The 24,304-nt window shown below is 25.7% G+C and overlaps 4 protein-coding genes across 5 annotated transcripts in view; 1 reads left to right on the top strand and 3 right to left on the bottom strand.

Moving 5' to 3' along the window:
- Positions 1–396: 396 nt before the first annotated feature.
- LOC122511370 (clusterin-associated protein 1) lies at positions 397–4,530 on the bottom strand. The gene is made up of 6 exons (XM_043626559.1): positions 4,403–4,530; positions 4,123–4,319; positions 3,435–3,830; positions 1,255–1,493; positions 969–1,126; positions 397–772 (listed from the first exon to the last, which is right to left on the bottom strand). The coding sequence occupies exons 1-6, from the start codon at positions 4,422–4,424 to the stop codon at positions 495–497; spliced, it is 1,290 nt and encodes a 429-aa protein (XP_043482494.1). The 5' UTR covers positions 4,425–4,530; the 3' UTR covers positions 397–494.
- LOC122511372 lies at positions 4,247–23,205 on the top strand. Of its 2 annotated transcripts, XM_043626562.1 has the most exons (3): positions 4,247–4,332; positions 16,506–17,828; positions 23,045–23,205. In XM_043626562.1, the coding sequence occupies exons 2-3, from the start codon at positions 17,557–17,559 to the stop codon at positions 23,109–23,111; spliced, it is 339 nt and encodes a 112-aa protein (XP_043482497.1). In that variant the 5' UTR covers positions 4,247–4,332; positions 16,506–17,556; the 3' UTR covers positions 23,112–23,205. The 2 variants fall into 2 exon arrangements, with proteins under 2 accessions (XP_043482497.1, XP_043482496.1); XM_043626561.1 differs by lacking the exon at positions 4,247–4,332 and having other exon boundaries at positions 15,869–17,828.
- Positions 7,275–8,431, bottom strand: LOC122511371 (peptidyl-tRNA hydrolase ICT1, mitochondrial). Its single transcript, XM_043626560.1, has 3 exons — positions 8,147–8,431; positions 7,750–7,938; positions 7,275–7,597 (listed from the first exon to the last, which is right to left on the bottom strand). Exons 1-3 carry the CDS (start codon positions 8,300–8,302, stop codon positions 7,346–7,348), a joined length of 597 nt encoding a protein of 198 aa, XP_043482495.1. The 5' UTR covers positions 8,303–8,431; the 3' UTR covers positions 7,275–7,345.
- LOC122511369 (pleckstrin homology-like domain family B member 1) overlaps positions 10,468–24,304 on the bottom strand; it is a 97,332-nt gene continuing 83,495 nt past the window's right edge. Inside the window, exons 11-14 of the mRNA XM_043626558.1 lie at positions 20,575–20,701; positions 12,994–13,158; positions 12,418–12,675; positions 10,468–12,295 (exon numbers count right to left, since the gene is read on the bottom strand). Coding sequence (XP_043482493.1) covers positions 12,107–12,295; positions 12,418–12,675; positions 12,994–13,158; positions 20,575–20,701 — 739 coding nt within the window. The 3' untranslated portion in view covers positions 10,468–12,106. The remainder of the gene's footprint in view (positions 12,296–12,417; positions 12,676–12,993; positions 13,159–20,574; positions 20,702–24,304) is intronic.

The raw sequence follows: 24,304 nt of genomic DNA on the forward strand, positions 1-24,304 counted from the left end.
AAAAAATAATTTCCAGTAATTATTTCATAGCATCTAATGAATGTTATGTTTGTTTTAAATTTTTCTATAAAGTTTTCAAAGTTTAAGTGAACATTTTTTTCTGTTTAAATATTCTTTAGAAATTACTGTAGATAAAAGAAAAATAATTTAAATTAAATATTTACTTAGTTGAGAATTTTCTGAGTATATAATTTTTGTTTTGACAATACAAAAAATGTTGTTTTGAACGTTGGAAACTTTATAGGAAAAAATATTTGAAAAAAGATATTTTTGATTTTCTGTATTAAAAATTGTATTTATAATAATTATTTATACAAATACAATAATAATTGTAAATTAACAAGTGATTGTAAACTTTCAGTCAAATAGGTTTAAGTTGAAAATGTAATTATTTACAAATTATTGCACACGTCACTCTTTTTTTTTTGGTAAATTAATCTAAATTTTCAAAAATTAATTATATGGTATGTAATTAAAACTATTTGATTTATTGTTTAAAAATCTTCATCAGAATGATCAATTTTGCTGACAGCACGTTTCTCTTGATTTGGTTTCAGATCAAACTCTGTGATTCCCGTTGGATGAACGGAATTTAGAAGAATATCATCGTCATCATTGTCATCATCATCTTCATCATCTAGATCTCCATCAATGTATAAATCACTATCACTGTCACTTTCATTTGCTTCAAGAACAACTCCACGTTGTCTTCCTGACATACTTCCGTAAATTCTGCGATGTTGGATTCGCATTTTTGAAGCCCTTCCAGTTTCTGTAAATTATTTTTCAATTAATTTCAATTAACAATTTTTCAAGTAATCAATTCTGAAATTTACTAAATTTATTTCTTCTTAAATTTTGTTTAAATTCAATTTAATTAATTTTATTTGAAATTAATTCAATAATAAAATTGAAATTAATTTTTCAATGGAAAATTTTAACAATATAATATTCTAATTATTGTCTACCTCTTGCAGTATTTTCAGGTACACGTTTCTCCATTTCTCCCAGGGCCAAGGGATCCTGAAGATTATTAGTGAAAATAGAATCATTTCCCTCGAGAAGAGTTTCAAAACTCACGTCCTCGGCTCTTAATTGTTCCAATTGTTTTTTAGTCGCAGCTTGTCTGTTTAAATAATTAAATTTTATTTTTTAGTTATAACTAATTAAATAATAATATATTATTTTTTAGTTGAAAAAAATTGAAAAATAATTTTTTTTAATTCTAAATAATTTGTAATTAGAAATAATTACCTTCTTTCGAATCTTTCTTGTTCTACTTTTGTTGTGTCTTCCTGGAGGTGTTCCAAATAAGCCAGGTAGCGAAATTTCTGAAGATAATCTTCATAAAGACTTTTCAATTCAACTTCAAGTCTTTCGAATTCTCCCATAAAAGCTGGTTTAACTTTTTTTAATGTTTGCAATCTCTTTTGATTTCTATCGAGTTCAGTTCGTCTCCTTTCAATTTTAGCATCCAAATTTTGTTCCGTTTCCTGAAAATTAATAATCACTGTTCTATTTAATTTTTAATAATTAATTTTTAACTTAAATAAATTATTTAAAATCGTAATTCTAATTAATATTAAAAACTAATTTCAATCTCAAAACATTAATGAAAATCAAATTTATTTAATTAAAACTTATTTTTAATAAATGTATATTTTAATTTTAATAAAAAAATATTTAAATAAATACATATTGTACTAACAAATATTTGAAAAAATAAATATTTTACTAGCAAATATTTGAATAAATAAATATTTTATTAGACAAATATTTAAATAAACATATTTTAATGAACAAATATTTAAATAAAGATATATTTTAATAAATAAATAAATATTTTACAAACAAATAATTGAACAAACAAATATTTTACTAACAAATATATGAAAAAAATAAATATTTGAATAAAGAAATACTTAAATAAATAAATACTTTAAGGGCATTTGAACCTTGATGACGTCACACATGCTTTGCACAAACTGTAACGTCATCAAGGTTCAAATGCCCTTAATAAAGAAATATTTCAATAAGTAAATGTGTTAATAAACAAATATTTAAATAAATAAATATTTTACTAACAAATATTTGAAAAATAAACTTCTTAATTAACAAATATTTAAATAAAGATATATTTCAATAAATAAATAAATATTTTACAAACAAATATTTAAATAAAAAAATATTTTACTAAAAAATATTTGAATAAATAAATACTTTATTAGACAAATAGTTAAATAAAGAAATGTTTAAATAAATAAATATTTGATTAGACAAATATTTAAATAAACATATTTTAATGAACAAATATTTAAATAAAGATATATTTTAATAAATAAATAAATATTTTACAAACAAATAATTGAACAAAAAAATATTTTACTAACAAAAAATTTGAAAAATAAATATTTTACTAACAAATATTTGAATAAAGAAATACTTAAATAAATAAATACTTTAATAAAAAAAAATTTGAATAAGTAAATGTTTTAATAAACAAATATTTAAATAAATAAATATTTTACTGACAAATATTTGAAAAAATAAACTTCTTATTTAACAAATATTTAAATAAACTTCTTAATTAACAAATATTTAAATAAATAAATATTTTACTAACAAATATTCTAAAAAATAAATATTTTACTAAAAAATATTTGAATAAATAAATATTTTATTAGACAAATATTTAAATAAATAAATGTTTGAATAAATAAACTTCTTAATAAACAAATTTTTAAATTCATAAATATTTTACAAAGAAATATTTGAAAAAGTAAATATTTTAATAAATAAATATTTGAATAAATAAATATTTTTAAAAATCAATATTTTGCAAAGAAATATTTGAATAAACAAATAAATAATTGAATAAATAAATATTTCAATAAATAAATGTTTTACAAAAAATATTTGAATAAACAATATATGAATAAAAAAAAATATTTAAATAAATAAATTTTGTAATTAACAAATATTTAAATAAATAAATATTTTTAAACAAAATTTTAATAAACGGTAAAATTTAATTTTTGAATTTGAAATTTGCGGGGCAGCGCCACCAATCGCAGATTTGGGGAACTACTTTTGGCGGTTACAGTTACTTCTAAACAAATTCTAATTAAAAAAACATACATAAAAATCCAACGGAATTAATTAAATATTAATAAAATTAAAATCTACTTATTTATTTTTGAAGAAATATTTAAGTAAATAAATATATTAATAAACATTTTAATAAATATTTAAAAAAACGAAATCAATTTTTGAATTTGAAATTTCTAGGTGGTGCGCCACCTGTCGATGGCTTGGGGAACTACTTTTTTGGCGGTTTTAGTTATTCCGCTGGTCAAGGAGGCCATTATTGTTTAAACAAACGGCCCCGCAACACTGATCGGAAAAGCAGATAAAGCGTAAGTATTTTTGCATACCTTGACATTGTTTATTTGTTTTCTAGTGTCTTCTATTTCTTTTTTTGTATTATCAATTGTTTCTTTAAGCGCCATCTCTATTTCAGATGTATCGAACTGCCGGGAAACCTTCGAATTACGAATTTCACGGAGCTCAGCTTCCCGCCCGAGTAGATCGAACAATGTTGCACCATTTGTTGTGAGTTCACTTGCCAATTGTCTCGTGGTCTTTAATTCATTTATTTTATCCGAAATGTCGAATTTCAAATCGTGAAATGTTTCTGTACGTGTAGAAGTTTCCGAACTTTTCAATTGGGCCTCGTACAAGAGTTGTGTCACCTTGAGTAGCTCCTGCACCGCATATCCATCGGCTTGGTAAAGTTTCTTTGTATTCAGTTTTATATTTGCTGTTATTGCCTGTAAATAATCTGTTTTTTTGACAACATATTCGATGTGCAATATTTTCAGTTAAGGTATTTTGTGATGTTACAGCTGTCTCATGGATAGTGGCAAAAAAAAGTGAGGTTATGTACGTTTAATGTCAAGATTTCCATGTCGGCGTTGTGTGCGGTCGGAATGAAATATTTTTCTTCGTGATTTAATCGGAATAGTTTTCGATATTTTCATTATTGAAGGAAAAAGTGCTGAAGATTGATACGATAGGAAATAAAAATTGAAAACGATTGTGAACAAGTATTGACAAATTTACCATGAATTCTGCCACTTGACGAATTAAAATCACACGATCCTGTTCGGTGGCGTAGTCGCTTGAAATATTGGAGTCTGGATCGAATCTTTTTACCAACCAAACGAGAATTTCTGCAACCAGGGGAAAATTTGGCGACCGGAAATTGGATAAGGACACTAACCTAGGATATCCAAGGACTCTCAGCATCTCCGTGAAGTCTGCGACAAAGAGGTTAGAAAAATTACTAATAATATTTTTTTCACTATCGACTCGCGGAAGTTTGACTAAATATTTCACTTACTTCGTAAATCACGAAATGACATTTTTATTAGGAAATACTTGAAAATTAGTGCATTAATCTGATGAAAATAAGGCACAAAGTTTCTTCCAAACTTGCTACCACTTTTCAGGGTTTATTCTGAATTGTTGTGAATTTAACGTTGCTATGGAGATTTCTTGCGCAGGTTAGACACGTGGGTGAGGTATTTTCATGTCTAAAATATTCGATTCTGATCATTCTGATAGAGAATTATTTTCGAAAATTAAAAATTTTATGAAATGATTTATTTATTGATTTTTTGAGGTTAAAGGTGCGATAAAATTTTTACAATTTTGTCCAAAATTATTTTTTTACTCTCGAACAGCTGCGGAAATGAATATTTTTGTAAAAATCAGAACTTTAACAGCATCAGGATTTCTGCACCCAGAGAATTTATTAGAATCATAATAACAAATAATTATTATTTTTCCCTTTGTCTCTCTCACCCCTAAAATTATTCGTCCATCGTTTTTTTTTTGCATTTCATTCCCCTCATAATATTCTAATTATTTTTATTATTTTCTGTTTAGGAAACAAAAATTTCATTTTTATTTATTTGCAATACATTTTTTAATTTTGAATAGTTTTTTTTTAAATGAAAATTCTTTAAGCAGACAAACAAATTTTTTAATAATACAATCAAAGTTGAATTTTATTTTTCATTTTCAAAAATAATACTTTAATATAAACACTTTCTTCGACATTAAAGTTTATAAAAAATTAGTTTTACATTTTTTAATTACAGCCAGCAGACTTTTTGCTTTAATTAAAATAAAGATTTTCGTTAATTTAAATTTAAGATTTATTCAGGGAAACTAGAATTAGTTAGGAAAATCAGGGAAAAGTCAGGGATTTTTTATTAAAAGTACTAGAAAAAATTAAATGTTACAGAGTATGTTACAGAGATTCAATTATTTTCGTAAATACTAATAAAATTCTTTTTTGGAATTCAATTATTTTCATAAATAATAAAACTCATCGCAGAATTTTAATTTTAATCGAATTCCTCGAAAATGTAATTATTCTTACAAATTCTATTATGTATATAATTAGTCGAAAGAATTTAATAATTTAAAAATTTATTAATAAAATTCTTTATGAGAATTCAATTTTGAGAAACATTCAATTTATTATTCAATAAATTATTTATTTTTGTATATAATTGAATTTTCGTAGAATTTTCTAATAAATATTGATTAAAAAATGTATTTCAGTTAAAATTTTAGATAATCATTGAACATTAAAATCATTAAAGAGTAAATTTTTAGAAATAATTCAATTTTGAAAAGGTTTTAAATTTAATTCTTTGAAAATAATAATTTTGCAAATATAATTAATTGAAGAATTTCCGAATAAACGAAATTCCGTGTAAAATTGAATTGTAAACAAATGGATTTGAAAATTATTAAAAAACTTTTTCAATAATTATTAAAAATTATAGATTTAAAGAAAAATTTTAGTTAAAAATTCTAAAAAATAATAAATTATTATTCCCGGTGTCAAAGTATTTTAATTTAATAATTAATAAATAATTGAAATTTAAAAAGAGTCACATTCTAATGTATTCATGTTTCTTAGTGCGAAGATTAATAATTAACATTTTTATTAGTTAATTTTAAAAAATATACACACTTAAAATTTTTTAATAAAATTGAATTTTCGCAAAGATTTTTTTTTGGGAATTCTGAAAAATAAGATTTTTGAAATTTTTCAATTCTATTGTTTCAAGATAATTGAATTTTAATAAACAAATAATTGAAAATTGTTGAAATAATTGAAATTTCTTTACATTCCATTAAAAATAATTAAATTCTTTTAAAGAATTTTATTCAAATTTTTTAGAAAATTATTATCAAAGGAATTTTAATTATTTTTAATACAACTATAATTGAATTCCTCAAAAAATGTAATTATTCCTAAAAATTTTATTAAAATTCGTCGAAAGAAGTCAATTATTTCTAGAAACTGTAAAAAAATTCTTCTCAAGAATTAAATTATTTCCATAAATAGCAAAATTCTTCAAATTTACTTAATTCTTTTGAATATTATTAAAAAAAAATCCTTCACAAGAATTCAATTATTTTCATAAATTTCCATAAAATTCTTCGCAGAAATTCAATTATGTACCTATGTTTAAAATTTTTTTTAAAATTCTCCTCAAAATTTCAATTATCTTTATAAATAATTAAATTGTTCTCCACAATTTAATTATTTTCAATATTTTCATAAATAATAACATTCTTTGGAAGGATTCAATTATTTTTATAAATAGTAAAATTCTTTGCAGAAATTCAATTAGTATCAATACATTTTAATGAAACTAAATTAATTAAATTTTCAATTATAATTATGAACAGACAAGATTATTTTAAAAAATTGAACAAATTCTTTGTTTAATTCAATTATTTTTCAAATTGTTAATTCAAATTGTTAAAGAAACATTTTTAAAAAATTTAAAGAAACTCGTCAAAAGAATTTAATTATCCATAAAAATTCTAATAAAAATTTTGGAAGCCATTTTTAGATTTATTTGATGAGAAAAAATTGTTTTATAATAATATTCTTAAAGATTATAGAATTTTAAAAGGTTTAAATTTGAAATTTTTGAATTTATTTAAAAAAGAAGTTATTGTTGTTTTCGAATAATTTTATAATTAGAGAAATTCGTAAATAAATGTATTAGAACATTTTTTTGAGTATCTAATAATTTTTAGAGTGAATCAGAATATTCTCTAGGGTCAGGGAAAAAGAAGAAATTTTGTCTGGAAATGAGGGAAAAACAAAATTAAATTTTTGTAGCAACCCTGATTTAGATACTATTAACTCGTGACTATAAGAAATGAAAATTAGAATATTTAGATACTATTAACATTTATTTGTACACAATCATTTACAGTAAATAATTTCCTTAATTAAAAAAAATTATCAATCCGTCCATTGCCTATTTTCACGATCTTGTGAACTCTTTCTCTTCTCATAAAGTCTTCTTTGAGAGGCTGCAATTTGCCGTTTCCTATGGAACTCTACAGTTTCAACTGGTGTCTCCTTTGGTTCTACTAATGTTTTTCGAATTAAATTCCTCAGTTTTGAAAGTGCATCAACAACGTTGAGTTGTTGTGAACTAGTTAGCTCTGATTTAATAACCAAGAAGCCTTCCTTGTTTATGGAATTTTTACACTAAAAACAAAGTTGTTTTGAAATTTCATTCATATCCTTATCATTTTAATTCTTTCAATTTTACATTGGAAGAATGTAATTTCCTTCAATTTTTCAAATATCTTTGAATATTTTTCTATTTGAAAAATAGTGTTTATAAAAATTATTCTTACCAATTCTGCTAATTTTTCCTTGATACCTTCATCAAGCCAGGTTGCCTCTTTCAAATGAAATCTTACATCCACTTTGGTGTTAACTTTATTAACATGTTGTCCTCCTGGTCCACTACTTCGACTGTAGGTAATTTTTATTTTGTCCATGGGTATGTAACCACTAAATCTTTGATTCGGATCTTCTGGTACCTAAAAGTGGAAAAATGATTTTTTTAATTTAAAATCATTTTCTTTTCTAAATAAAAAGGGTAAAAAGTATGAAGAATACAGAGAGTAGTAAAAAGTTCTTCTGTCAAAAAGTGAGGTTATGTCACTAGCAAGCAAGGAAGATAAATTTTTCCTTTCATTTGAAATTGTAAAATTAATTTCTAATTTACACTCTATTTAATTTACTCACAAAAGTAGGTGTATATAATCGCAAATTACTCGTTGGATATATTTTATCAAGAGAAAATGCACTTTTGAATGAAACAAATCTTCCAATTATGTTATTGTTTTGCTTATTTATTGCATTACAAAACGTGTTTAAACACTGTCTCCTAAGGAGATTCATTGTGTATTTATTTTAGTATTTTCTCAATATAAAAATTTTAGTAAACAATGCTAAAATTCACTAAAAAAATGTGTATGAATTTAACACATTTAACAGAATGTTTACAATGCGGCCATGACACCGTTTTCGATCTTCGACTATCGACTCTATCGACATTAAGGAAATTTTAAATTTAATTAATTTAAATTTAAAGAAATGATTAAAATCATTTTAAATAAATAATTTTAAAGTATTCAATATTGCACTAAAATATAAACAATTTTTATCTTTTTCAATTGTGAAAATAATATAAAATTTATATATTATAGAAAAGTTGTAGGAAAAATTAAAATATTATTTAAAAAAAAATTAATAACGAAAAATTAATAAATTTAACGTTATAATTACAAAAATAATTATAAACGGAAACTTAATATTTAACGTTATAATTAATACAAAATTTATATTTAAAACAGTTGTAGAAAAATTAAAACATTGTTTTGAAAATAAATTAGTAACAAACAATTAATAAACTAAACGGTAGAATTAAAAAATTATTTATCAACAGAAAAACAACAATTAACATGGTAATTAATATACAATTTATATTTAGAACAGTTATACTGCGAAAAAATTTAATTAATTCAAATAAACGAAAAATTAATAAATAACATTATAATTAAAAAATTATTTATCAACAAAAACTTAAGAATTAACGTTATAATTAATACAAAATTTATATTTAGAATAGTTACTCTGAGAGAAAATTTAATTGATCCAGTAAAATGATTACTTGTTAATTATCAGTAAATATTTATTTGTATGAAATAATAATTATTAAGTCAATTAAATATTTGCTTCAAATACTAAAATTATTGATTATTTAAATACAATTTATTTCAAATTCAATTTGATTCGAATAAAAATGATTTGATTCAAGTAAATATTCAGGGTGTCTACTATTTTCGTTCAACAAAATTCCCGGTTATTTCCCGGCTTTGTCATAATTTTTTCCGTTTTTTTTCTCATCAAATTTAAATTTATTTGATTTCGAACATAAATAAGTCTACAAATAGCTTCCAAATTTTTTATTAATTTTTTGTATGATTAATTAAATTCATACTACTTATATTTAAATCAGTGACTGATTTTTTACTATCAAATTAATTTTTTTAATTAATTCAAATTTAGAGTACAGTATAAATATCTATAAAAATTGAAATAAAAAGAGATTTTTTAAACACAAATTAAAATAATAAAATTTTTTTGAATTTGGTGAAAAAATCCCCGGTTTGGCATAAAATTCCCGGTTTTACCCGGTCAAATATTAATTCCCGGCTATTTCCTGGTTTTCCCGGTTAGTAGACACCTTGAAATATTTACTTGAATAGACAAGGGTAGGCGGTCACTTTTTCTAAAAAATATTTTCTAATCCGCTTTTTGTCTAAAAAAAGCGATTTCTAATGAATTATAATAATTGACGTTAAAATTAAATTAAAGGTAAATAAAAATATAGACGCTTATTATATTTGAAATCATGTATATTTATGTCTTGTAATTGGTATAGAAAGGAATAGTTAATTTTGTTTTACATCAGACAAACAACTCTGGCATTCGGTTCTTTTTTTTGTTTAATATTTTCATCGTGATAGAATAAAAATTAAAAATATACATAGTAACTTACGAAAATATAACGTTTATCCATAAGTAAATAAACAATCATTTAATGTAACGAATCATTCACTCTTAAATTCACAAAAAAAAATCAATCATTATTTTGGTAAAAATATGAAGAAATATTTCATTGTCCATTCTTGTGCGAATTTTTCTTTTTTAAATCTTGTACAGGCAAGATTAACATATATAATTAAATATAGATTTCATTATAAAAATGAAATTCGATTTTTGTTATGCAAATAAAATTCTGCATCGGATTATATAATACATAATACTTTAATAAAGTATAAGTTTTCAAAAAAAAAAACGTATATATAATAGAGGGAAGCGAATTAGTTTTATTTTAGTTTTGACCCGAGTCAAATTCTTATTTTTCGCAAGCATTTTTATCCTGTTTTAGTTTTAGAAGATAAAATTTTATTTTAAATTAGTTTACAAGTATTTTCTCTTTAATTTCCTTTTTAATTTTGTTTATAATTTTCTTTTTTTCTTTTAAATTTTTCCATTGCTTTGACGATCAATTTTACCTTCTACGGTATTATTTGATGCCGTATATCGTATATCAAATTTCTAGAGCCAATTAGAATCATAAAATACTAATTTAGGTCGTTGAAGTTAGCGTCGACGCTAAGCGTTGAAAAGGATTTTTTACGAAATCGAAAACTTTTTTCCAAGTTTTTAGGTTAAAAAATTACTCTGTTAAAGTTTAAAACTATTTAGGTGAATAAAAGATGTGAATTTAGGAAATTAGTAACATTTTCGTCTCTCAAAGTTTCAAAAAATAGTATTCGACACTGAGCGTCGACGCTTATTTCACGGACATTAAAATTTTGTAGTCTACAAATTAAATTTAGTTCCCTGAAGTTGGCGTCGATGTTGAGTGACAAAAAAATATTTTTTAGTATTGAAAATGACACTAATTTTCCTATCGCAGAAAGGAATTTATTTTTGACGCTTACCGTCGTCGCTAGATTCTAAATTTTTACAATACTTATTTTGTAATTCTCTCCTTTTATTCTTCATAATTTCTTTCCTATTTATTTTAACTTTTCAGTTCCTTTTTCTAATACTCTTATTCTGATTGGCACTAATTTAAGTAGAAAACGATTATCCTTTTTCTACAATATATATTTGATAAAAATACTTTTTTTGTTTTACAATTCGAAGAAAAAAATCTGTAAAAAGGGTAAGCACTTCTGAGATATTAAGCTAGGCTTATGAGAAGTTGTATATATTTACAAATTTTCGTACATTACATGCTTAGTTGTTTTTTTCCCCGAAAAACTCGAAAATGGCATTATTGTTCTCGATAAAAAGGTCGACGGTCTTCCTTATAAGTTAAGACTCATCAACGAGATTACGAATCTGCATTTACATTTTTCCTAAATTGGAAGACTAGATTAATATTTCTATATACTAACAGACTTGTATATATTTTTTTTAAGGTATCGACGAGTAATACTTGTATATATAATCTCGCTAATGCCCTGTTTTTATATAACCGATAAAATCGATCTAAAAATATTAACTTTAACTGCTAGATTTTAAAATCTGTATAGACATTTTTATGTCTAATGGCAGTGTAATTTTTTTTTGTTTTACGTTTAAAAAAAAGTGTTTTATCGTGTACATTAATTTATTTAAAATACTCATTCGCGAGGATAATTTAATTCCCGCGCAAAGAGAGTAAATTGAGAACAATTTTTTCTATACGCATTAGAGAAAATATTTTTAAAAGTTTATTTATTTAAACTTCAATTTCAATTTAATTTCAATTCAATTGCAATTCAGTTTCAATTTATTTTAATTTAATTTTAATTTAAATAATCCAAAAAAATAGTTATTTATAAATAATTTAGCACCTTTGGAAATTGAAGCGAATTTTTGAGAAATTTAGCGAATTTATACTCTACTTGAGTTTATTTTACACCTGAAGTGTTTGATCAAATTTACGATCAAAGCGAATTAATCATACTTTTCTTCTTTCTGATAAAGCGCGTTGTCATATTTTTGATAATTGGCATTTTTTGACAATTATTCAGAAAGTCGACAAATCCTCAAATGTCATCTCGACACTGGGAGGAAATTTTTTCAAAAAGCCTTTCGGCCTCTCATGACTTTTACTCCAAGAAAAATTGGATTTATTTTTCAAACTCCGTGATCGAATTCGTGGTAACCTTCAGCTCCGGTGAAAACTACATCGACCCAAACTCGCATTGCTTCCGAACTCGGTGCCATTAGATGATAAAGTCGCGTTGTCGTTTTGATGATAAATGTCAGTGATGGTTGTGGAGATTTTATCGAATTCATATGATCCACGTAGACTTCCTCGATAGACTGGAAAAGAATTAAAAGAACGTGTCTTAATTAATTTTCTCGTATCGAAAATATTTCCTGTATTTTTAATTTTAGAGAAAAGAATACATATTTGAAAGATAATTTTAAGTTATGATTGTTACCTGGAAATAAATGACTCCGCGAGGTTTCTTAGCATTGTTGTCACTATAATATGACAGTGTTTTCCTCTTTCTATCGAAAACAAACCATCGCTTATTCCAATGATGAAATTTTTTGCTCATTTTTGATAAATATCCGCAGCAACTTGTTATATCAACAGACACATCATGAATTAGTGGTAGTTGATGTCCTGCCGTCTCGATATGTAGTCTCAAATCCAGAGATTCTGATTTTATCGGAAGATACCTTGTGAGTGGTCTCTAAATTTGCCCCAAAGAAAAAGTTAATTAGTTGAAAATTAAACATTTAGAATCTTTATAGTTTAGTATTTCAGGGACATAAAAATCATAGTGTAAAAACCAGGAAAAGAGTTTTTTAATAAAAAATTGAAAAAGTGAGTTGAAAATAAGTTGTTTATTGTCTGAATAAAATGAGAATATAGGAAAGAAATTAAGATCGAAATAAACTTGTATACTATGTACTTTGAGATCGGGATATTCTGTTAGGAAAGTTGTATTTCCTGGTTCATTAAGTTGTTGCTAAAGTACATAAAAAAAGAAATAAAAGTTACAGCGTACCTGTAGTTTAGCTTTTTCTCGGTGTTTGATAGTTTGCGAAGTTCCTAATGTATCCATTTCACTCGAAGTTTGTGACAAAGGTCGACTTCCATTTCCATCCAGAATGCCAACACTAGTTGTGCTGTAGCGTTCGTTTTCTAAAGAAATTCTTCTATCATCCCTCATCTGTAAGCAAAAAGTATTGCAAAATTAAAAAAAAAAAGATTTAAAATCTGGGAAGTATTAAGTAATTAAAATCAAAAGAATATTGATTAAAACTTATAGAAAATATTAATTAAGTCCAATGTTCACAAATCTTAATTCCAGTTTCTAATTTCAATGAGATTTATAAAACTCAACAAACTCGTACACATTTTCCTCGAGATAATAGTTCTAAATAAAAAATGCAGATACTAATTTTGGATTGAGTTGTTTCTTCGCAATTTTAAAATTAACTTTATTGTTTTCAATATTTCATCTTATTCATCATCGCGGACGAATTGTTTTTCTTGCGGTGACTATTCACATAACAGAAATTCTTATGCATTGCCAGATAATTTTTTGTATGAATGTAAGGTTCATTCTCCAACCTTGAAATTTGTTACATCTTACTGAAAAATATTATAACTTTTCGTCGATTTAAAAGTTGAATAATATTTGCATTTTTTTCATAAGTTACCCCGCAAATGTTCAGAAATAAATTCCAACACAAAATCGTATATAAATACATTCTCTGGATATTACGTGATCCATTAAATTCATGAAATGTTTTATCAAAATCCCACACACGAAATTCAGTGTCAAATTTAATTTTCAATTTATCCCTGAACATCAAAAAGCATCAATTTCAAATGTTATGAAGGAAGCGTTTTTCTGTTATTGTTCGAATACACGGGCGGATGATGTACTTTTTAACAAAGCTGATAAATAAGTGTAGATATAGATGTAGACTAAAATATATATATAGATTACTTTGCACGTTTCTGAATTTAGCGTCGATTTCGCTAAATTTCCCTAAATTTCACTCAGCGTCAAAAATAGCGATATTTGGGGATTTTCGAGTTGTTGTTGCAAAATTTTTTGTTATGACAACAAACTTAAATTGTCAGAATAACAAAATAAATTTGTCAGTTTTGTTAACATTCCGATTGTCAAAGCTTTTTCTCAAAATTTTAATTCAAGAACTGCTTTTACATTGATCTATAAGTAGACATTATTAGATGAGCAACATAATTCAAGGAAAAGAGAACACTTTATTAAAGAAGGTGAAATTAGTTAAACAGCTTAGTGACCGGGATTAATTACAATCACCCGAGTAGTTTGAAGAAGTGAAGCATTTTAAGTTCGTTGACATATAGTCACAGAAGTGCAGTTTCTATAATTAGGATTAATAATGATTATTTAACCAAGAGAAGAAGACCTGTAGGTGGCGGAAATGGGTTTTTGAAGCATATTATTTGTTTCGTACGAAGGATATTAAGTGCATATTACTTCTTAAGTAGCTTTAGAGTGATATAGCGTAATAATAGCCATGATGAATTTTCGTTTTATGAAACAGATTTATACTCAATCAGTCTGCATTATTTGCTGGAAGAAATAGTATTGTAATTTTTAGACGTAGATAGAATTTCCGTTCGTAATTTTGATCTTGTAGAGGGAAAGTAAAAGTAAAAATAGAAAAAGAATGTATAGACTAAATTTGAGCATAGTGAAGAATTAACCCAAAAATCTAAAAAAAATTACCACAGAATATACCTTCTGGTCCTCGTAGAGGCATGGTTATAAATGTTTTTCAGGTATAAATACAGATTAATGACAAATGTAGACAATAAGGCAGATGTGACAGTTTACCTGTTCTGCTCAGGCTGCACCAGATGTGCTTAAGCTTATCCTAATTATGATAATCCTTCTGTGAACTACAGAAAATTTCAAAATCAGTGGAATTTATTTTTACGATGTCAGAATGGGTTTTCCCCACTTTTAACAATAGAAAACAACGATATTTTTTTATTACTTTATTACCGCGACGATAATTTTTTCAGTTTTTGTCATATTGCTCATAAAAATAAATTCACCCGTGTGTTGGAAAAAAAGGAACAATAAGATATCGGACAAAGACGCACGTTTGATTTTCCGTTCTTAAGTTTAGCTCCACTTTTCTCAGAAATGATATTTTTAGTTAAATGTTCTAAAGATTAATTCTTCAGGAGGGAGTTCCCCGGTTAGTGTTCTTTATTTTTGTTGCACATCGTGCAAGAATGCAGCGTGTTAGTCAAAATTTGAGAGACTGTGGAAGTTAATACATAAGTCTTCATTCACGTCAACGCACTAAAATTTCAAGACATCCTCGCTGAAAATAGACACTACGTTGTCGATAGATGCTTTATTTTAACTGCTAATAGAATCAGAAAAAGAAACAGTTCTTTAGATAAAAATTTCGTCATTGAGATTTTGAGAAGAATTTATTGACCGTTTAGCAGATGATACTTTGCTTGATTTGTTAAATTGATGACTTTTAATAATTATCTTTAAGATGCGAAAATATGTTTACCATTGTGTTACATTTTTTTCTAAATTTTAATAATCTAGGGATTCATCATATTAACAAAATATTATGTTTACTTCGTTAAAAAATTATATTTTCAAAAATGGTTTTCTGACGCATGAGAGTATAATGATTCACACAGATTGTCACTAAACACCTGTCTACATTAATTTTGCCAGAAAATGTTAATAAACACGATAAACTATCTATACTTCCTAGCGTTGAAAATTTACTCCTACTTAAAGTCAAACACAAAGTATGTTGTAAGGGATATATAAAACAAATTTTGTTTGCAATTAGTCAAAATGTCATTTTCATTAGTGAATTAATTAGTTGTGAATGTGGGTCAGTTTGTACGATTTCTTTGGTATAATTTCAAAAATGTTTGTCAAAGTACTCTATGTACTTATCAACTTGCCTTGTTTTATGGCGATTTGTTTCTATTGAATTATTACAATATTACTTCAGGGTCGAGAAATTTTGAAATCTTGAATCAGTACAAGGGTAAAGCACCCAGTAAGTAAAAATGATGACTAAGATACTTCACAATCACGAGTTCGCAATTATCGTTGACATTTTTGACAAGAGCTCTTAAATACATTATATGCTTAACAGCTCTTATAATAGAATCTACGTTTTGTTCAAACATTTTAATGATAATCGCGAATTTTCGAAGTGTTTGACAAGTATGTTGGTACCGTTGTTGGAGTTTGACATTTTAGTTACCGACATTGTGAGAAACGTGTATTTAATTTTGTCATCTTAGTTCCAGTAATCTTTTCGTCCTTTAGTGCTAGAAACCATAATTTGCGATTTTTGTTCTACAATTTCCGATTTTTTTTGGTCATTCAAAAACAGTGTCATGTATGGGACAAATGTGCCATACTTGTACCTAGAAATATACTGTTTGAATATTCATTTCGTGTAAAAATCAAATGCTACTATGGATCATTATTACTGATTGCAACTTACATTTTAATGTTTGCAGAGTGCCGAAGGTGGGCATTGGACTTGGGTGGATATCAATTTTCGCTAGAAGAATCAAGTCTTCAAAACTTTCTTTATTTCGTGAATCAAGAAGTTGGAATCTACGTACCACTTGGGTTTATATCAGCATTGCGACAAGAACCAACCTTCAAATTTTTCTTCAGAGTTTATGGTACATCAGGAAGTCAGAATCAACCCAACACTTAGGTTCATATTAGCTTTGTGACAAGAACCAGTCTTCAAGAATTATAGTGCATCAAGAAGTCGGAATCAACGTATCATTTACAGTGGAATGAAGAAGAAGAAAATAGTGAACTTGGACCAAAGGAAACCTAACGAATAAATCCAAATGTTTAATGTGAGCTTGTATTAGAATCGAATGCATCAGTGCAATCATCAGCAGAATTTTAAGGACTTCCGATCAGATTCTTCCATCAGCAGTACCAACATTACAACCACTGTATACTAAGAGCAAAGCAGAGAAAGCTACATCAAACTTGGCCAAACGATTCCACTTTGTCGACAACGAAACTTAACAATTGCAGTGTTTGTGCGAACTCGTAAATCCCAACTGAAATGTTTCTATTGTTACGGGAAAACAGTGCTAAATGGACATGAACATTTTCGCCTCCGTATGAATATGCATCAGAAGTTTTAGTTCCATAATGTGCTGCATACAACAGACAATCAACCAGTGTAAACGCAAACAATAATCTTCAAAGGACATTTCATGTGCAGTATTACATACAGCATCGCACTTGCAGTATGCAAAGAAATTGATGGCTGCAATAAGATAAAAGTTGTACAAACGAACTTGGTGCGATTGCAGTGTTTATGTCGACTTATGTAAACAGAAACTTTTTATTATCAAATCAGTGCTAGATAGCCGAAACTGACAGTTTACATATTAAAAGTGACAACAACAAGAGTGACATCAATGATTAGCAAAGTAATCAAAATGAGACAAGTCGAAGTACTAAGAATCAAAATATTAAAAATATTGCTTGGATAGACTCAGGTGTTGCGAAAGTGTACAACACCTGTTCTGTGACATGACACCATTGTGTCTTGTGATAACTGACATGTGTAGTGAAATAGTGTCCCTGTTGTGGAAAGGGGTATCCGTGGGAAGTGTTAGTGCGTGGAATAAATTCGTGTATAGTGAAAATTATTGTGCTTCAAGAGGAGTCAAAGATGAAGGATCAAACAGGACAAGGAGTTCCAGGACGAAAACGAGGACCAAGTCGGGCGCAGGAGAAGAAGAGCGACGAAAACAACTACGATCCAGGAGGACAAAGGAGGGACTACGAGGAAGTCATCATCGGTGAGTACTTTATAACCTCTTCTTTTTTTTAGTATAGGAAAAATTATCGCGAAAAATGGACCTACGAAGCAAAATCTTTTAGGTTATGTTTATCGTTTTACTTTTAGTAAAGCATTCTTTTTAAATTTTCGTACAGTAAATACTAATTTTTATTGAATATTTAAAATACAACAAAGGCTTAAACCTAATTCATGTAAATTGAGAGCCAACCTACTTTATGCATTTTTATTTAAAACACAATAAACAAATCCTATAAGATTTTGCTTCTTAGGTCTCTTTCTTCGCGACACGTCAGATATGCGCTTAAAAAATTATAATAGAATTCTTTCTTCTTGGAAAATATGCTTTGTTTATCCCTTCGAGTATTTTATTAGTCCACTAATGGCCTTAAGCTTCGACAGGGGGTTAATTTTATTGTACTTGTAGCCTTTTAACAAAAGATGCACATTTGTTAGTTTTTATAAAATTAAGTTAGTTAACTGAATTTTTGAAGATTTTTTTTGAGTCTTTATTCTTTCTTCTTCTAAATGATTTAATTGTTTTCTAAGTAATAATAAAAGCTATCAAAGTTAAATTATTGAAATTAAATATTAAAGTAACATTATAATTATTAAAGTTAAATGTTAAAAACTAGAAATGAGAAAAAAATAGGTAAATAGTATTTTAGATAATTAGAAATTTAATGAAAATAGAAACTTACTCGTTTCTTTTTAATGAACTTCTTTTTATTCCTTGTCTTCACGAAATTTATCCACATTAAGGACATAATTTTTGAAAAATACTTTTTTAAAACGGAAATAAAAATGAAATTGTTCTTATTCTTTCCAAGAGGAAATTATTTTAAAAATTTTGAAAATAGAGGGAAAAGTAATTAGATATGTGTGCTAAAAATAGTTTTCAAAAGGCACTATTCAAAGCTTAGTGATTAGTTTTATTCAAAAGGATTAATTATTGATAGATAGTTATCGGGTCGAATGTATAGCGGGGACTGAAGTACGCGACGTTCGTTTCCCTGTTATTATTCTGTAAAATCTCGTCCACCTCTTGTGCGCGTGAAAACTCGCCCCCGCCAAACAAATTCATTCATAGCAAATCTACGACGAAATTTAAATTTTAACAATGTAGCGGTACGAAATGTTTTATTGGGAGTAAAAGTAGAATTTGTTCCTCAATTTAAAAAATTTTAATATTTAAAAACTTTTTTCAAAACATTAAAAAGTTACAATTAACTCTGCAAAATCTTGTTCGTGATGATTAAATACGTACATTACAATCGGTTTACAATTAAATTACTGTAAATTATATTTATACTAGTAGTGGTTGTTTATAAATAATTGTTAAAGTTAATATTCATTTATTTTGAAATTCTTGATTATTTGATTGACTGTCGCTAGATTCTGTGAAAGAATTTAAGAAACAAGAGTCATTGAGTGTCAGAAATTGACCTTCCTACTATGTGTGCAGGGTTGTCTGCAAAATGTAGACATGACGCGGATACAGTCCAGATGCGAGCCGCTTGCGAAAAACTATGCCGAATGACGAAAACGTTTGTCCTATTTTACAAAATTATTTTTCATTAACAAAATCAAAACATAAATTAAGATGGAAAATTAAACTGAAAATGCAATTGAAATCTTGAATAAATCATATCTTCAAAAAAGATATTTTAATTTCATCTTTTAAACATCTTCTTTTCTTTTTGATAAATTGCGAGTACTTTAGATGTAAAATTTTGTTTTGAAAAATAGAGGTGAATTTATTAGGTTGGAAAGCACGTTCAAGCTTCAATAAAGTTCAGGTGTTGGTTTTCTCATAAGTTTTCATTGGTTTTTCTGTATATATTGCAAATGCAAATTTTGTCGTTAAGTTTTTCGCATCGAAAATTATGGTATTTTTTATAACTCGTTTTATTTCTTCATTTCGGAGTTTTTTATTTGATATTTTTCTCGTTTTATTCGATAACGATCGGAAACGTTTTGAATGAAAAATATTATTAAACTAATATTGATTGGTGGGGAAGAAGATCATATCCGGAAGTTGTTAACCGAGTGACTTACATTCACCTAGAAGTGAAAACATGTTAAAGGGATTAGGTTAGTTTTTAGTGTTGACTCAAGGACCTCAACAGGAAGATATTAAAAATTGAATTATTTCTATGAAGTGAATTTTGAAAAGCGCCTTCGCATCATCATAAATAATAAAGTAATAGACTTGTTTTGATATTTTTGACAGTTGAAAATCTATTGCTATTGATTTGTATCTGTACTTTAAAAATTTCTCAGTACAGTAAAATTTCCGAGTAGTAATATAATAAAAATCCAAATCGAGAAAGAAGCCTAAATGTTAACACTAAAATGTCTCTGAGAAATTACGAAATGTAAAGTTGTGAAAAATTGAATGCTTCACACGTGAATTCAAAAGCAGACGTTACTTATGCCAACTATCAATAAACGCCAAGTAAATGAGAAATTCTGAGTGATTGCTATTTACTTATTTATAGTTACATATAATTTAAATTCATTTTGTATGCTCCAGTTGTTGGTCTTTTACGCTCTAGTAATCGTTAACAAAGGTTAACATTTAATTAGTTTACAAATTAAACAATTTATATAATATACTGTATATACATATTTCGAGAACTAATATTTGTTGACTGGAAGTTTTCTATTATATATACATAACTGGAGGGAAATTTACTTTAGTAAATTAAGGTCCCTTTGAGGGTAAAAATTGTCAAGAAACTTACGTTGTCTGTAGAAAGAAGTGAATATGAATTATTCGATGGTCCAGGACTTGGGGAGGTAAATTCTGAAAGTTTACTCGGCGATATTTTATCACTGGTTGCTCCTTCCGCACCGTCACTACCGCTCCCACTGAAATCATAATAGGACATTCAGTTTTTTAATTTATTTTTAAATTCTATAAATGATTTATTTTCTTATTGAAAAATTAATAAGTAAATAAATTTATTTTATTGTCTGTTAAATATTCATAAGGTCAGGGCTCGAATCAGTAAAACTATTTAAAAAGTATTTTACTTAAAACTATAAATTACATTTTTCATTATTTATAAAACATGAAGATATCGATAACTTCATGATCGATTTCTTCATGTTTTATAATAATTAAAGATGAGTGATAAAATCATTTACAATTCAATTATTATTTACAAGAATTTTTAACGAAAATTCTTCTTTAAACATCGATTATTTTTAATAATTTTCGAAAAGGTTTTTTGACAATTTGCAAATTCATTTGTTTGAAATATTCAATTTTACGAAATTTCAATTATTCGTAAATTCTTCAATTAAATAAATATTAGAAAATAAAAACTTAAAATATAATATTAAAAAAATTCAATTAAACTTCAAAGAAATTAATTTCAAAATTCAAACATTTTTAAAAATTTACGCTATATTGCTTTTAATATTCAATTATTATCTAAAATTTTAACTAATGAAATTAATTTTTAAATCAATTTTTATTAGAACATTCTACTAGAATTCAATTATTAAAATACAAAAATAAATAATTTGTTGAATAATTGAATGTTTCTTAAAATTCAATTCTGGTAAAGAATTTTATCAACAAATTTTTAAATAATTGAATTCTATCGACGAATTTTAATAAAATTTTTAAGAATAATTACATTTTTCGAGAAATTTGATTAAAATTGTATTAAAAATAATTCAAAATTGAGTCCCTAAGAAGAATTTTATTACTTTTGAACAATATTTAATTTTTGCAAAGAATATTATTACTCTTGAAAATTAATAAAAGTTTCTTTAAAAAAATAATTCCACAGAATTGTTATAGTTAAAAATATGAAAAATAAAAAATTTCCAAAGATTTTAATCTGAAACCTTTTCAAAATTCAATTATTTCTAAAAATTTACGCTCTAATGCTTTTTAATATTCAATTATAATCTAAAATTTTAACTGAAATCCATTTTTAAATCAATGGTTATGAGACAATTCTACTAGAATTTAATTATTTAAATACAAAAATTACAATTTACTAAATAATTGCATGTTTCTCAAAATTGAATTCTCATAAAGAATATTATCTATAAATTTTTAAATAACTGAATTCTTTGGATGAATTTTATTAAAATTTTTAAGAATTTTTTCGAGGAATACGATTAAAATTGTATTAAAAATAATTTGAAATTCTGCGATGAGTTTTATTATTTGTGGAAGTAATTGAATTCCTTAAAAGAATTTTATTATTTACGAAAATAATTGAATCCCCGTAAAAATTTTAGTATTTATGAAAATAATTGAATGATTGCGCAGAAATTTATTAAAAAATTTGTAAATAACGAAATTCTTGTAAAATTTTTGTTATTTTTTGAAAATAATTAAACATTTGTAAAGAATTTTATTAAATTTATTTTTAAATAATTGAATTCTTTTGGACAATTTTATTAAAATAGTAAATATTGAAAATCATTGATTGAGGAAAATTTTTTGAAAATAATTGAAATTTTGCCAAGTATTTTATTAAAATTTTTGAAAATAATTGAATTTCGGAGAAGAATTTTATTGTTTCTAAAAATAATTGAAATTTTGTCGAGAATTTAAAAAAATTTTTGAAAATAATTTAATTTTGGAGAGGAATTTAAATTTTGCCAAAAATTTTATTAAAATTTTTGAAAATAATTGAATTTTAGAGAAGAATTTAATTATTTCTAAAGATAATTGAAATTTTGCCAAGAATTTTATTATAATTTTTGAAAATAATTGAATTTCTGCGAAGAATTTTATTACTTTTGAAAATAATTGAAAATAATTGAATTTTGATTTTGGCGAGAAATTACAAAAATTTTTGAAAATAATTTAATTTTGGAGAAGAATTTAATTATTTCTAAAGATAATTGAAATTTTGACTAGAATTTTCAAAAAATTTTTGAACAAAATTGAATTTCTGCGAAGAATTTTTTTACTTTTGAAAATAATTGAATTTCTGCAATCATTTGTTATTTACGAACTTTTCATCCTTTTTGAATCAAATTACGGACTTTACGGACCTTTTTTCAAAAAAATGGACTTTTACGGGATTTACGGATTTAGTTCGAGCCCTGTAAGGTGGAAAACTTTGTAAAAATTTCTAATTTTGTTTTATTAAAATTGTGTCATTGAATTAATGAGATGTAAATTTTCTATTAAGAGTGTAAAGTTCTACATTATAGTGTGAATTTTTATATTTCCATAAGATCGAGGTTCTTGGATCAACAGGTCGAGATGAGTAGAATACAAGGAGAGAAACTCTCTTGCAAGTAGATATTATTGAAACATATAAAAAAGGTATTTGAAAAATAAAAAAAAAAGAAGTAACCTCCCGCCATGAAAACCGGTCGGTGATAGATTAAAGACTCAACTCACAAATATCGTCGATGTAAATTTCTGAGGCATCTTTCCACAGGGCTACAGCAATTTTTATTTAGCCAATCCTTGCTCGTTAAATAACATTTGTTACTTGTGATTAAAGTTATTAAGCAACATCCTCTGAGTCTAATCTCATCTCTAACTCCCCTTCGATTCATTTTTCGAACATAACACTTTTTTCGAAATATTCTTTACTCGAAATAATCCTTTTCGAAATATTCTTTACTTGAAGTATTCTTAACTCGAAATATTCTTTTCTCGAAATATTTTATTCTCTAAATATTTCTTTCGAAAAAAATTTTTAATCGCTGCTATCATTTCACATGACGACGCTATTAAAAAATCATAATCACATATGTAAAATCATACGGCGCGTACGACAGTAAGAAATAGTGTCTGGCAGGACTTCAAAATTTAACGATGCTTCGTCATCACTCCCATCGCACTAAGATTTCATTTTATTCATCATTCACGTCAGGATCAAGGACTAATTTCGCTCCCCAACATTTATCACTTTTTCTTATAAACTTTTTACATTCTGATCACATGAGAAGGTATTATTTTTTTTTAAATTATAAATTTTGATAGATTACTTGATGATCTATATGAGAGTTCTTATAAATTTTTATCTGCTTGAAATAATTATCACTTGTGACTACATTCGATAAACGACGGCGTGCGGATAAAAATATAAATCAGATAAGAATTGATTATTGTGAATTTTTTTTTTTAAAGCCCATTTATACTATTAAAACCTGAACGAAAATATTCAAGCGTATTGACTTTCGTTTTAGCGTCTTTCAAGTTTACGTGTGAAAGTAAAAAAGTATATTTATACACGAGTATTTCAAGAACAAGGAAAAATGGATAATTTTCATAATTTTAAAAATATTCCATCTCTTATTGAAATAAGAATCAAGTTTTAAAAGTAGAGTACAATCCTTCCTCTAGGAAGCAAAATAAAGTTAATTATTATAAAATTGGTAAAGTTTCATGAAGATTGAAATGGTGACAAATTAAAGTATAGATTATTTTGTATTCACACAATTGACAAGTTGATTTCATTTTCCATTTAGTTAGATTAAAAA

The sequence above is a fragment of the Leptopilina heterotoma genome, unplaced genomic scaffold, assembly GCF_015476425.1.
Source record: "Leptopilina heterotoma isolate Lh14 unplaced genomic scaffold, ASM1547642v1 Lhet_81, whole genome shotgun sequence".
NCBI classification, from domain to species: domain Eukaryota; kingdom Metazoa; phylum Arthropoda; class Insecta; order Hymenoptera; family Figitidae; genus Leptopilina; species Leptopilina heterotoma.

Excerpts from the sequence above, each read along its gene's own strand:
- LOC122511370 (XM_043626559.1), bottom strand. The coding sequence starts at position 4,424 with ATGTCATTTCGTGATTTACGAA. Across the intron at positions 3,831-4,122 it reads GTCAAGTGGCAGAATTCATG|GCAATAACAGCAAATATAAA; the intron begins GTAAATTTGTCA and ends GATTATTTACAG. Across the intron at positions 1,127-1,254 it reads CAAGAAAGATTCGAAAGAAG|ACAAGCTGCGACTAAAAAAC; the intron begins GTAATTATTTCT and ends TTATTTAAACAG.
- LOC122511371 (XM_043626560.1), bottom strand. The coding sequence starts at position 8,302 with ATGAATCTCCTTAGGAGACAGTGTTTAAACACGTTTTGTAATGCAATA. Across the intron at positions 7,939-8,146 it reads GATTATATACACCTACTTTT|GTACCAGAAGATCCGAATCA; the intron begins GTGAGTAAATTA and ends TTCCACTTTTAG. Across the intron at positions 7,598-7,749 it reads AGGAAAAATTAGCAGAATTG|TGTAAAAATTCCATAAACAA; the intron begins GTAAGAATAATT and ends CTTTGTTTTTAG.
- LOC122511372 (XM_043626562.1), top strand. The coding sequence starts at position 17,557 with ATGACACCATTGTGTCTTGTGATAACTGACATGTGTAGTGAAATAGTG. Across the intron at positions 17,829-23,044 it reads CTACGAGGAAGTCATCATCG|ATCGAGGTTCTTGGATCAAC; the intron begins GTGAGTACTTTA and ends TATTTCCATAAG.